Source organism: Eutrigla gurnardus (assembly GCF_963514095.1).
Source record: "Eutrigla gurnardus genome assembly, chromosome: 14".
NCBI lineage: Eukaryota > Metazoa > Chordata > Actinopteri > Perciformes > Triglidae > Eutrigla > Eutrigla gurnardus.
Genome location: NC_139937.1, coordinates 19,182,750 through 19,196,708, shown reverse-complemented (window position 1 = coordinate 19,196,708; position 13,959 = coordinate 19,182,750). Strand labels below are relative to the sequence as shown.

Here is a 13,959-nt window from a genome sequence, read left to right as displayed (position 1 = left end):
GTATGCCAAAGATTGAGATTGGAACTGGGTGTGGTCAAATTAAGGACGTTGGGACTGGAACCCGGTCCCCTCTTGCTCCATTAAAATGACTACAAAATTGAAAAAAAAAAAAACCCAAATAATTAAGATGCACAAATGCATCTTATACACTATATAAGTTTAAGTTCTAACGGGACACAGTCCTTGACGCCAGTGAAAGTCCTTGACACCACATAGATCTCCTCCCTACGTGGACTTCTACTGACTCGTTTGATACTAATTGGTGATATATCAAGATCAAACATAATCCATGACAAAATATGATCCCCCTGAAATGTAATACAGTGTCATTTTAGTAGGCCAGGCTGACCCACTTATCCTGATTAGGGTCCTGGAAGCTGGAATCTATATAGCTGTGTCCCAATTCAGTGGCCGCATCTTTCGGAGGTTTGAGTTGAAGACCAAAAGGATGTCCCATTACAAAGACTCCTTCAAATGTAGCTTCCTTTTCATGGATTCACAGGATCCAACTGATGGATCCTTCAAAGCCCAACTGATCCCAAGATTCAGTACACAGGTGACGAATGGGTTTTAATCAACATGGCGTCTATGAGTGGATAAGCAGTGGGAGATGGGGCAGAATACCAGAAATATATAATGAAGCATATCCTCCTCTCATCATGGTTCTTGTCAACCACAGCTAGGCGACAGGAATGGCAAAGAAGGAAATCCTGTCAACGAGATCGTCTCTTTTCAGAGACCACTCAGTTCCACCTTCGTGGTCTGCGAGAATGTGGCCGCATTATTGTCTGTATCGTCACCAATCCATCACTAGACCGACACAGATAGATATAATAGCACATTCGTACCGCCGAGTCATTTCCACCCCACCAAACCTGCTGCAAACTCCAAACAGAGAGGTCCCAGGTGTGAAAACCCAAGTCTTTCATACTATGGGGTGCTAACCACTGAGCTGCCGTGTCACCATGATCAAATACCGCTCTACCTTGTCAGCAGTGAAATAGTCTGGAAGCATGTAGCAGTGTAACAGTGGTGCCCCTGCCAAGGCTCTGCTTGGTAATCCTGTCAGTGTAGGATCATATAGAATTCCTGCCGCATATCAAGGGTGATCATGCTAATCCAGCCCCGTTTGAAAACTTCCCTGCATTAGATCAATTTTGCTCCCGGCTTGATTCGACCCAGCAATCCGTTGACGGCACTCGTACAGCTTCGAGAGTTCACTTGTTTTTCACACCTCATTTTCATCCATTTGTGCAGTAGGCACACATGCGTTCACAGGTACCGTTCACACTTCATGATTAATATGTTTGTGTGTATTTCGTCTTCAGCTGTGAGGATAGTTGCACGCTGTCTCGTTCTCCTTTCACCACGCAAATGGATGAAAACAACAGTTGGTGTAAGACACAGCATATGTGCTTGTTAATCATCCTACCTATGCTGAGGTCCCTGTTCAGCCATCATTTACAGCCTCAGGTCAGACACCATAGGTCCAAATAATTTGTGCATTCCGGGCTTGGTTCGTATACACAGGACAATACCAGCGTTCATTTCAGTTTTCAGCAATTGCTTATATTCACAGGTGTCAGTTTTATATATGCTTAAAAAAAAATGTAACTAAATAACTCCTCACCAAAGAGTTAAAAAAGAAAAACAACTTACCTTGTCAACACAGAATATCACAAATGCTCAAGTTGATGTTGTTGAACAGTGGTGAAAAGGTAAAGTTTTTGGCAGACTGGTTACTACTCAATCTTTCCTTTCATTCAACTTCCACATTGCAACTAAACTTAAAACCATTTCGTTCTGCACTCAATATCTGCACTCCTGCTTAATGTATTTGCAATGTGTTTGGCAACGGTTGTAAAAAGTGAAGAGAAATCTTTGAAGAAAACTAGGTTCAGTTCACAGAAATGTCAAACCACCTGTAGTTTGCTAGGATGAGGATGAGGGTTGTTTTTAAAAAACACTCACCAGGGCTTTTATTTTGAAGGCGTTGTGGTGCTCTGCATGCTTGCTCACTGGAATGACTGTGAAGCACTAAATGTGTGTTTACCTGCTACCACATGTCAAAATGGCTGCTGTGTAAAGAGCCTGTATGCTCACATAGAGTATTTGTACAGTATTTGTGGCACATTATCGTAAATACTCAAAAACTGAAAGTCATATGGAAAAAAACTGTTTCACTTTGAGCAGTATGAGCCTTCACTAAAGACATGATATATGATGTTTACATACTCTTGAAAAGAAGAGGATTTGTCTTTCATCTCATCTCTGTATTTGAGATTCATAGGTCAAACAAACACACACACACGGTGACTGGTTGCCATGGTGACTTGGGCCCCAGACAACAGGTTGGACTGTTGATTTTTTTTACAAAATGATAATTATTGTAAAAACGGCTATGCAAATCTAGGATGTATGTGTGAAATGTGAATCTGTGAATTTGTGAGAGCAGGTTGGAAAATTGGTAGAGTCTGGTACTGGAACAAGTCTGTTGGTTTATATAGTTATACATTTTCTACTACTATTTCTTGCTATATTACCTACTCCCCACTCTAGCCGTGATATCATCAAATCTGGCTCTGAACATTCCAGCCAATACACACCCATTATAAAAACTGAAACCATCTGAAAATTTCACCACACATAAACTGCGATTTTGTGAAAACCACGCCAATGAAGTTGCAAACCATTTCAACTTTTTTAGCAACATTAGCGAGGCTGCGATCAGTACGGCGTAGGGATATGTTGATCACCCGCCCTAAAGCATACCCTGCTTTATGGTCTCTAAATGGGACCATGATTTACTCAATGAGCATCATGCTGTATTGAAGAAGACTTAAAACTAGTAATTAGGACAAGGTTTACGCCAACATAATGTTTATGCACCAGCCAATTCTCTGGTCATAAAAACTTTAAATGGAAAGTATTGCAAATACATAAACAACTTCAATAAACACACATCATACCTACAGCTGGTTGCCTCTTTCTGTCACATAGTCCTTTTCTTTGTTGTAAATCAGCATTAAATTGTCACACACAATCGTACACATCGTAGCATTAGCAGCTTGGTTGTGCCCAGGAGGCGAGCTGGCACCTCTCCATAAACCGGTCCACAGTCTGTACTTGGGTCCATGTGGGGACTTGAGTATTAATGAGTCCAGGCGGATGCAGAGGTCATTTGTCCTCCTCCACTGAGTAAACATATTCTGTCCACATATCCTGTCTGAAGTGTTTAATACCCACTGTTGCAATGATAGATGGAGCGTTTTGATTATCATCAGTCTTAGAGCATTAACACGAGCATCACAATCACTATTCACACCCAGGAAAGAATGACAAAAAAAACCTACTGTTTGGTTAATTTACTTCTGCTGTAAAATACATGTCTAATGGTGGCTAATTATGTAAATGTCTGCACAGGATAGTCTCTGAAGCATTGAGGCGTGTCACTCGTCTTCCTAGCAGGGACATTCCCTATGGACTGTCGCCACAATAACACTGAATAATTTAATAAGCAAACACACACCGTTGCTGTGTCTTGCTTGTTAGTTAATAAACTCACATCGTATTAAAGGCCTTGCTGGTTTTTCACCCCGTCTGTGTGTGTGTGTGTGTGTGTGTGTGTGTGTGTGTGTGTGTGTGTGTGCGGTGGTGTTGGCAGGCAGAGACAGTGGCCCTTTACATGGCCGTGGCACTGAGCTCCATGTCCCCAGGCTATACAAGCCTGAACTGTTCTGTATTAGTCATGAGACTAATGGGAGGAACACCTCCAGCATGGTGATGAAACCATGCACATAAAGTGTATTGGGATGATGTGTTGAGAGAGGAGAGACACTGCTGCAGTTCATAGCTGGTTGACCCAAAGTGTTTATGATCACACGAAAGAAGGAAATAGTAGCATACTGCATATATTTATAATAAGTGGATAATTTCTATGAATCTACACGTAATCCACGTAATCCTGGTGACATCGCTGAAGAAAATGGAGGCGAAGGTTGGCTTTTTTTTATGGCCCACCAATGCAGCAACCCACTGGGATTGGTCCCAGGATACCAGATAGCCAGTACACCACTGGTAGCTAGCAAACTGTAGGCTGCATTAAGCAAGCATTGTAACTGGTGGCTGACCTCCAGAACCACTGATGCTATGTGATCTAGTTTTTATATTTTGGTAGGGCAGGGGTGAGGATACCTCCACTGTAGGCCATGAGTTCAGGTCTGCCCCCAAAACTCTGAAACACAACTCCATAACTCAGTACTTTATAGTTCACAGTCTTTTCACATTTTCCGCAATTGTTTTCTTACATGTATAATGTGTTAGGAAACTAATTTCTGATTTGACTTTACCTGGACTTTAAAGCTGACAGATGTCCACCATGGAAAGCGTTTTTCCTCTGGGGAGCATGAATATCCATTGCGAATTTGACAGTTGATGTGGGTTTTAAGGGAAGTTGCCAATCATGACAGTTGGTCAAGGGAAAGATACCTTTATCTGGACCAAAATAATAGACTGGTCTCGACATTTGAAATAAACTCAAAAAATGTGATTAAAAAGTAAATACATTGAATTTACGTTGAGTACATTTGATTTATTATTGAATAGCTCGTATCTTATCAGTTAAAACTGTGTTTCGACCCTGCTAGACTGTCCCAGAGGACAACCCTGTCTTCTGTCAACCTTGTCCGTCTGCTTTTACGAGTTAGCTCTGCCAAATACATTTAGGAGAAAATGTAATTACTATTTGGATTATGTTCTCTGGCGACTATTTTCCGATCCAGGAAGTGTGAAGTGTTAAGGATTCAAGGATTTATTATTGTCATTACACAACACAGGACGGCCCAATGAAATGCAGTTTGTAGCCTTCTCCACGCTACAAACACATCATATTTTAAAATTGTCATATTACGTTCATTGATGTTAAACAATAAAATAATTGGCCTTCCGCAAACCCATAGTGAATTGACAAACTGCATTGAAAGCGAATGCACTTACAGACAAAAGGATTAGACACCATATCCTGTCAATCTCCAACGTGTCTTGATGTAAGCAATTACACGACACAAAGCCGTTAATACACAGTGTAAATATTCACCCAAGCAGTCATAGGGAGGATTACTCACCCACGGCTCTTTTCACCTCATCGCCCCTCATGACTCAATTCTGACTTGCATACAGCTGGGCGCCCTTTCAATGATTTGGATTTACATGACAAAAAGCATGACCACAATCTTCAGATTGATGATGGGATTAACCAGCAGATTTCTTTTTTGCAGCTACAGGAAACTGTGAAACAAGAGGAGAGCATTCATGAAAACTTCACCAGACAGGTGACGGCTTGAGTGGGAAGCTGGTTCCTGTTTTTTTTTGTTTTTTTCTTTGTAATTGCTAGAATATTCTGATTCGGGATAGTCAAACAAAAGAGGATGTCACACATTCTGCAAATGCTGTGGATGGATGGGACTTGTTTACTATTTAGATTTGACAGCTATTCTTCCTGTGTCCCTGTTGCGTTTTCAAAGATCTCTCGCATGGTTTAAGTGCAATCAGATGTGGGTCCCTGGGAGGCGGCTCCTCGGCTCTTTGCCCGACTCTGCGTGTAGGTGGTTATCTGGCTCTCCGTATATTCACAGCCACTGCTCTCGCCTTATCAGCAGTCTGAAGCTTGCATGCTCAATCGCCTGATTTGTCAAGGGTGACTCCAAAAGATTCTGATAGGCACTCCGCAAATCACCCAGTTGATCTAAAATATCGACCGGCCACAAAAAGTCATTACACACAATAATGGCGGGCAGGACCTTGAAGATGTGACTTAATTAGGTTTCAAATGGCTTCAAAAATGCCTCTGAATCCGCTCCCCTGGAGAGTAATGTGCTCTCGGATTTTTCTCCATGATTACAGGTGTAGAAATTGAGGCACACTGCAACTGACAATGCTGACGCTGATCCTAACTATAGGTGATAGCGGCGGTACGGTCAGCTGCTATTTAACATGCCATACGCACGCCATGATGACTGAGAGAGACAGAAGTTGTGCTGAAGCAAATTACATGTTTTCCCTAATTGCATTTTGGAAAATAATTGAATGCAAATTGTTCTTGATAGATCTGTGTACATTGGCAGTGTTAAATCGTCGCTCAGTCTGTCATTGTTTCTTTTAGTCGCTCGGAATATTTTTCATTAACCCCCAACCTAGAACTCCACATTCATCAAATGTTTCCAGAGAATAAACACCAGAATGTTCGGTGTCCACGTTGTTGTTTTCTTGCTCACAGTGCCGTCCTGTGTCCCCCCCTCACAGAAAACCAAGATCTCCACGTATGATAAGATGTGGGAGTTCATGAGCAGTCGGAGGCACTCGGTGATGGTGAAGAACATTGACGAGGGCATTCACCGGGTGCTCACCTCGGACTACGCATTCCTCATGGAGTCCACCACCATTGAGTTTGTCACCCAGCGCAACTGCAACCTCACCCAGATCGGAGCCCTCATCGACTCCAAAGCCTACGGGGTCGGCACCCCAATGGGTACGTGCATCTATGACACACAAGACATAAACTATTTTGCTTGTAACAATCCCTACATGTGTATTCAGAAACCACACTAAGTCATTGAGTTGTGAAATCAGAAATTGTTGAAGTGTTCACTGCTGTTTTTAGTGTTACAATGAGAGGCATAAAGCTGTCTTCTTTAAATTGCGCTACCTTTCTGCCCTTCACAGTTGTCATGGTAGCAAAGTTCAACCACTGTTTATCTTGCTGATAAACAAAGAGACAAATTTCCTTGTCGGAGGAAAATATTGTTCTCCGTTTTCCTTAAAATCTTTCAGGAAAACCCTTTGGAAATTGTTCGGAAACCATTCCAAAATTACAGACCCACAATTAACCTTTAATGATGTAGTAGTAGATCAGAAGGTGGACAAAAATATCATCCTACCATGATGTATATAATGACTACAACCTCATTAATATTTCTATACAATTTCATTTCAAAACTATTGCAAATTGTTGCATTTAGCAGTGGGGGGGCTACCTCCAGCAGGCAGCAGAACAGTGTTACACAAATAGAGCACTGATTAGGGAGGGTGGTACATCACACTGTGTGTTTGGAGGTGCAACATTTGATTACGGGGCTCGGCAACACATTGTCATAATCAAGTTATAAATGCAGCGGGAAGACAAACACGAGTTAAGTACCCGCAGAATTACAACTGTCGGACAACTTTACATGATCACCTCATGCTAAAGGCCGGACTTAATAACTATCATTCAGTTAAATAGTTTCTACAGCGTTTATGTCTCCTGCTAGCGATCTTTTGAGCAACACGCTGTCTCAATGAACACCAGTCTAATGAATTTGGAGCTTATTTAATACCAACCTGGAAGACACGAGAGATTACAACATTATCATATATCGTATAGTACAAAGTCTATAGCAGCATTACTCATTGCGCGGCAATCTGTGGCTCAACTTGTGGCTCGCATCAATGTTAAAATAACAGGGCTATGAGTGTAATTCACCGCTTCATCCAGTGTCTCCAGCTAAAAGTCAGGGGGGATTTGAAAAAGTGGCTGGTATATTGTGACTCCTCCATAAATGATTGCACATACACTTGCATATTTATGCACATTTGTACGGTCTCTAAATGACAAAGAATTAGAACTACTAGAATGTTTCTTCAGTAGATTTTGATTCATCATTCACATGATTAGACACCATTTGATGAAAAAAATCCCCCTTAAAAAAATTTCATAGGGCCCTAAATAATAGCTTGATGCATTACACATACTGTATGTTAAGTGGGATGCCAAATAAGTAGGCAGATATGCTTAGTTGGCTTTTGGTATTTTGGGGTCGAGGTGGCTCTACGGTGGACTTGTACTAAGTGTGGCTCTACTGGAAAAAATTTGTGAGGATCACTCGACTATAGCCTCAAATTGGGCAACAACCAAATACCACCAGCATCTGCCTTCTGAAATGTCTCTATGTGGAGGGTGATTGCTATCCGGTAGCTGTATCGTCCTGACATGTGAGGACTGAGAGTGTTGGCAAGGTCGTCTGCTGCTGTTTGTGTTTGCTCTGCTGGTCAGCCACACAAGGTCATTCGAGTGTCTGTTGTGCTGTGTGTGAAAACAGTGGAGGTAGGCTCTATTTGCTTTGGGTGATTGCATTTCTTGACTGATGTGCTCCTTTTGAAGGTTTGCCACATTGTGTGTGTGTGTAGTCTGGTCTCCACACAATGATACTAAATTGTGAATTGCTTTTCGAGGGATACATTTTGTCGGGGATTACGTTTGCTCTTCGTGATTAGAAAGTTGTTGTCAAAAATAAAAAATAAAATAACAATATGAACTATTTAAAAAAAGGAATAATTCCACAACAGGGGGTCAAGTGTCCCTTTCAAACAAAGTAGTTTTTGCGGTGTTTTGGTTTCCAGTTAATTTCATAGTAATTTTAATAAAAACTGTTAGGTTTTTTAAGAAACCATGCTGAGCAGAAAACGTTTTTTGTTGTTGTTGTTGTTCTTTAACCGCGTGTTTCAAACCATTTTTCCTGGAAAACATATTTTCCCCTAGCAATATGATTGAGATTGCATTTGGGCGTACGGAAACATCATTTTGTAGGAGATCGGGCTGGCGTGTGTGCATGCATGCCGAGATGACTGTGTGCATCTATTCATATTCTGCGTGTGCATGTGCATATTCACCAGAAGAAAGAAAGGAAGCTTCAGCTTGTGAGGGGAATGAAGCGAAAGTGAGGCTTGGATGGTCCATACTGGAGAAAGCAGGGCTGTTAGCATCATGACTCCCTGGTGGCCCGTTCACATACAGTCAGAACAAGGTATTTAAATTGCTAATCCTACCCTTTTAGTACCCTTTACCATATGCAGCCTGTATTCCCATGTAGCCGGGCCATTTAACATATATCTCATTGACTTGAACAGCGAGTAGGTGTCGGCCTGCATTAGAACTTGGGGCCTAATAGAGCCACACCACTCGGTGATCGGCCCCTTGGTAGCACCATCTGCTCCGTTGTGGACAGAGTTAGTTTACCTCCCAGCTGTTTGTCATAGCTCATTCATATGGTGTGATTTTATTACATAAACTGTTAATATTGCAAATACGTAATTAAGTCTTTGAGGTAAAGTCCTTGAGATTGGCAGGAAGTTGGTGAAATCGTATTTAAACATATGAAGGGCTGGTATAGAACAAAGATGGATCCCGTGTGTGCAGTTCTTTTCTATGATTTCTATGAATAAACACTCTCCATCTGATGCTATTGCAGTGTCTATGCTAAACGCTTCAGAAGCCTAAGCCACGCCCCTAGCTGCCAGTAGCTCCTGCCGTGATATAGCGAGAATCCAATTGCCACGTAAAGTAACTGAGCCCCGACTGCTCCCAATAATTGGCCCAGTGCCTTGCATGGCAGCTACTGGTTTGGGAGTGAGTGTATTAAAGGGTCGATGAGGGGGAAATTGTAAATCAGTTTGGACAAAAGCTCTGGAGAAGTGGAGTCCATTCACCATTAACCTGCACTGGCAAGTCGTTACAATGAGTGAAATATTCCGATCCAGGGAGACGTCATGTTTATTTGGGTTTGGAAATAGTCCAGATGTCTTGTTTATCACTATATACAGATTTTGCCTCTTATATTGGATACCTTCAATAATATTAAAATGGAATTCTGCAAGTTTGACGGTAGTTAATACGTGTCAGGCTTGGACAAGGAGCGAGGACTCAGATGCAGGGCAGAGGCAGTTAAAATAGGTTTTCTAAATTATTGAGGGGGGGTTAGCTCAGGAGGTAGAGCAGGTCTCGATCCCCGGCTCCTCCTAGCTGAGTGCCTGGTGTCCTTAAGCAAGACACCTCACCCTAATTGCTCCTGACGAGCTGGCTGTCGCCCTGCGTGGTTGACTCCGACGTCGGTGTGTGAATGGGTGAATGTCAGTCATTGTTGTAAAGTTGGATAAAAGCGCTATATAAATGAGGCCATATGTAAATTAAAAAAGAACAAACAAAAGATCGCTCCACAGGGAGGAAAAACACGGCTAACGGCTACAAACAAAAGAACGCAAAAACACAAACTTAGCTTGGCAAGGCTATGGCTCATGGCTGAAGGATCTTGACATGACGAGAGACGAAATGAACTGGCACAAGACAGGGGAGACGTGGACTTAAATACACAGAGGGATAATGGGCAACAGGTGGAGACAATCAGGAATCAGGGATGACATCAGACCAGGAAACACATGAGGAAGGGCAAGTGACCTGAAATGAGAGAGAGTTACTTTCAAAATAAAACAGGAACAGGAAAAGACAAAAACCAAGACAAGACAAACCTCACCGGCGTGACAATACGTCTTCAAACAGGAAAATATAAACCAATGACACAAATGCAATGATGCATGCAGCAAGATATTGCTGCTTTGTGCATGTTGTGAAGTCCCAGATACACCGGGGAAAGAATGAGGTTTTCATGGCACAGCGGCACATGATTATCTCGCCACGTTGAAATATTTCAACTTGTGCCAAAAATCCGTGTGCTTATCTTTCTTTCCACGAAAGATGCCAATTTCACATATTTGACTCATTTTCTTTCACGTTTTGTGTGAACACAGCATAAGAACTGTGTCTGTCTCACTATGGTATCTTGTCCCCAGACGATGATGCCCAAGTGAGTTCCTTTCAAAATACATGAAAAATTCATAAAAAGTCCAATAAATGGAATATCTATCTACGTATGTTAATTTATCCACTTGACAATCACATTTCTATATAGTTACTTTATAATGGTTATAATTTAAATGGTATGGAAATGAGAAAGTGGCATTAAGCCATCCCTAATTATGAACAAACACAAAGCAGTTGAGGTCATTTTAATCATGGCCGTTAATGTCTCCCGTCGGTCCCGGGAACAGCAGCTCGGCTGTCGACTCCAGTCCAGACATGTCTGGCCTCCACAATCTTCTTCTCCCTTTGGGCTTGTGTTTTTGGCAGTTCTCACTGTACTGGATGCTCAGCCGTGGAGAGAGTTGGCCCCCAATGGTGGAACACTGTGTTTCACATGTCTTCTTAGCAACTTTAGTGGTTTTCTTTTGATCGTTTGCCGTGTTCATGTGTTTTTATATACGGCGTCTGCCTGCGCTACCATCACAGTCTGTATCTGTCTCCTCCTCTTGGCTGAAGTCTCAGGAGGCTCTGCATTATTCATCATCCTCTTTTTCTCTTGGTGTCTCTCCCTGATGAGTATCAATCTTCATTTAGCTTCATTAGGCTGCATTAATCAAACGAGGGTAAGGGGGAAGCGTCTGCGCTGCTTGTCAGCAGGCCGCCCGTCCTTCCACTCGTCTTTGCTGCTCCCCGCCGGGCTCTTCGGCTCCGCCGCGTAGACAGGAAGTGTCCTGAGTGTGTTTTCTGTGAGATAGAGGATCTCCAATGCCGTGACCTGTGGCGACTTACTCCACCTCACTCTCGTCTCGTATCCAAGGAGAGAACACACAGAATGAAGACGTCAATTCTCTGCATGGCCCTTCATGGCGAAGCTTATGTGTATCCAGCCTATAGTTTCATGGCAAGTTGTGAAAGAATCGTGATGCAGTTTATTGGTTTCATAACAGCAACATAATTCATGGTTTTTGGATTGCTCAGCATGGAAATAATATAATTGGAAGTTAATCAGCATCCTTTGTCGGACACATGGATTAAAAGCATGTCTCCCCACCGGGTCAAAGCTAGTGATGTAGTAATACATATTGAGAAAGACGTGGGTGGGCGGGTGTTTGAGGCAGCATGTTTCAATAACTGATTAGAATTAGATTTGGAGTTATGGCAAAAGAAAGAATGTTTTCTGAGAATACTGCAAAGAACACAAGGTTGAACATGGCGTCGTCAGGTCATGTTGCCAGGGCATCAGCCCCGGAATTGTCAAGTGTAGTCCGGAATATAATTTTAAATGTGAGCCTAATGTGTGAGTGACTCACAGCCGGAGAGGAGAAACAGCAGAGATACTGGTAGTAGTAGTGAGTCTATGTACTCTGATTTATAATATGGAGTAGGATACTGTGTTTGTAGGTGCCACTTCATTTTCTTTTCTCTGTCTCCTAAATAAACTACAACGGTAAGTTTTAATCTTCACAATGTCACAATCCTTTTAATATTTCTAACTAATATTAACATACAATGGTGGAAGAAGTACTCAGATCTCTACTACAGGTAAAGTAGTCAGATGAGCAGGTGCATGAATGTGTGTGTGTGTGTGTGTGTGTGTGTGTGTGTGTGTGTGTGTGTGAATGACTTAGTGTGAAGTGCTTTGAGTAATCGAAAAGACTAGAGATGTGTACTTTTGTATGTAAATAAGGTGCATCAAAAAAGCATCAAAATAGAGCTCTTTATCAAATTATTATCCCGGTTCCCCCCACAGAGGTCTGGACTAAGCCCCAAATGTCCTTAAGGCCACATTCACATGAGGCCCAGTTGATATGTACCGTGCCAAAGCACACATCTTCCAACTGTGCCAGGCCCAAGGAAGTGTATGGTACGGAGCACTCACAAACAACCTGGACTTTGAGGCTCAAACGTGCTTGGGCACAGTACGAATGACCGAGTGTGAGGGCACCCTAAGTCCCGGAAACACCTGTGTCTGTGGAGGCTTGTGAACGTTTCAATATATATGTAATAAGAATCTATAATGCTTTCCAGAATATCATAATTTGAAATACTTACACACATTTGTTTGCTGCGTTTGTTCCTCGTCGTCGCAGGAAAAACAAAAGCTTTGGATTTACAAAGAGAGTTTTTCTTGGCGGGCTAAAAATACACGTCTTCAGGCTGTAAGACATTGCAGCACATTTGAATTTCATTTTTCTTTTCTTCATTGACAGACAATGCATCAGGGACGGGGTTTGCTATTACTCCGCTTTGATGTGGCAGATTACATCTATGTGTCTTATTGTGGATTCAGCATGGCCTGTCACCGTGCTCCGCACTCTTCCCCGGATTGGAGGATTAAGTGCCTCTTTTTATGGGCACACATGCATCTCAGCAATTAACATATTCTGTCTAGCACTGTCAAGGATAACAACACATCTATCAGCCAAGTAGACTCTCACTAGATGTGATTGATGTCAGCACACCTTGTTAATCAGCATCATATTTACATTACCACATTAGTTCAGTGTCCTAATTCGTCGTCTTTTTCCTTATGTGATTACGCCTGATGACGACTAATCAGCGTGAACATCAAATTTAAACTCCAAAGAAAATACGCAAGAAAATCTCTATTTGAGTTTGTCTTAGCTGTGATTTTTATCTCCTAAAGCCCGGCAACACTGTGATCAGCTGGTTGAAAGTACAACATTTCAAGACCAAACAAAGTTATAAAGGAATCAATAAATATCAAAGATGAGACTCAAGATAGACAATAGTACATCACAAAGCCATTTTCATTCTGACAAAATAAAAAAAATACACTGAGTCAACACCTCCTCTTACGACAGAATAGAATAGCCTGTGTCTCCCAAAAGGACACATATGACCTTTATTCATAATGATCACATTCTGAAATGATATGTGAACAATATGACAAATGTTATCTTTAAGGGTTAAAAATATGTTTTTCTCTGCATTCCCATGAACAACAGAAACACCACTGGTCTGTTTTCATCTCAGTGTATCAGGAGGGAGGATCATGTCAACGTGGGTTATGACACTGTCCAAAAAATGTGACGTATTTACTGTATAACACAATTCCAATGTTCATCTTGTCCATTTTATTACAGCTGAGGTCTTTTCATTTGGTTTAAAAAGCTGGACCCGTCTCAAGGCTGCCGTTTTCTTTGTCCCACTGATTGATTTTTGTGACACAGATTGGCTTGTTGTTCCACTCCAGTGCTGAAGGGAAGATATCTACTGTAGATGGCGATGAATGTGCGATTCACATCCGCCATCGCCATGGTGATAGA

General features: G+C 41.9%; 1 protein-coding gene across 2 annotated transcripts in view; it reads left to right on the top strand.

The window, feature by feature from the left end:
* The window catches only part of grik2 (glutamate receptor, ionotropic, kainate 2), a 175,276-nt gene that overhangs the window by 143,096 nt on the left and 18,221 nt on the right, over nt 1-13,959 (top strand). For both annotated transcript variants that reach the window (XM_084026073.1, XM_084026074.1), the window contains exon 14: nt 6,301-6,526. In XM_084026073.1, the coding sequence (XP_083882199.1) occupies nt 6,301-6,526 (226 nt within the window). The remainder of the gene's footprint in view (nt 1-6,300; nt 6,527-13,959) is intronic.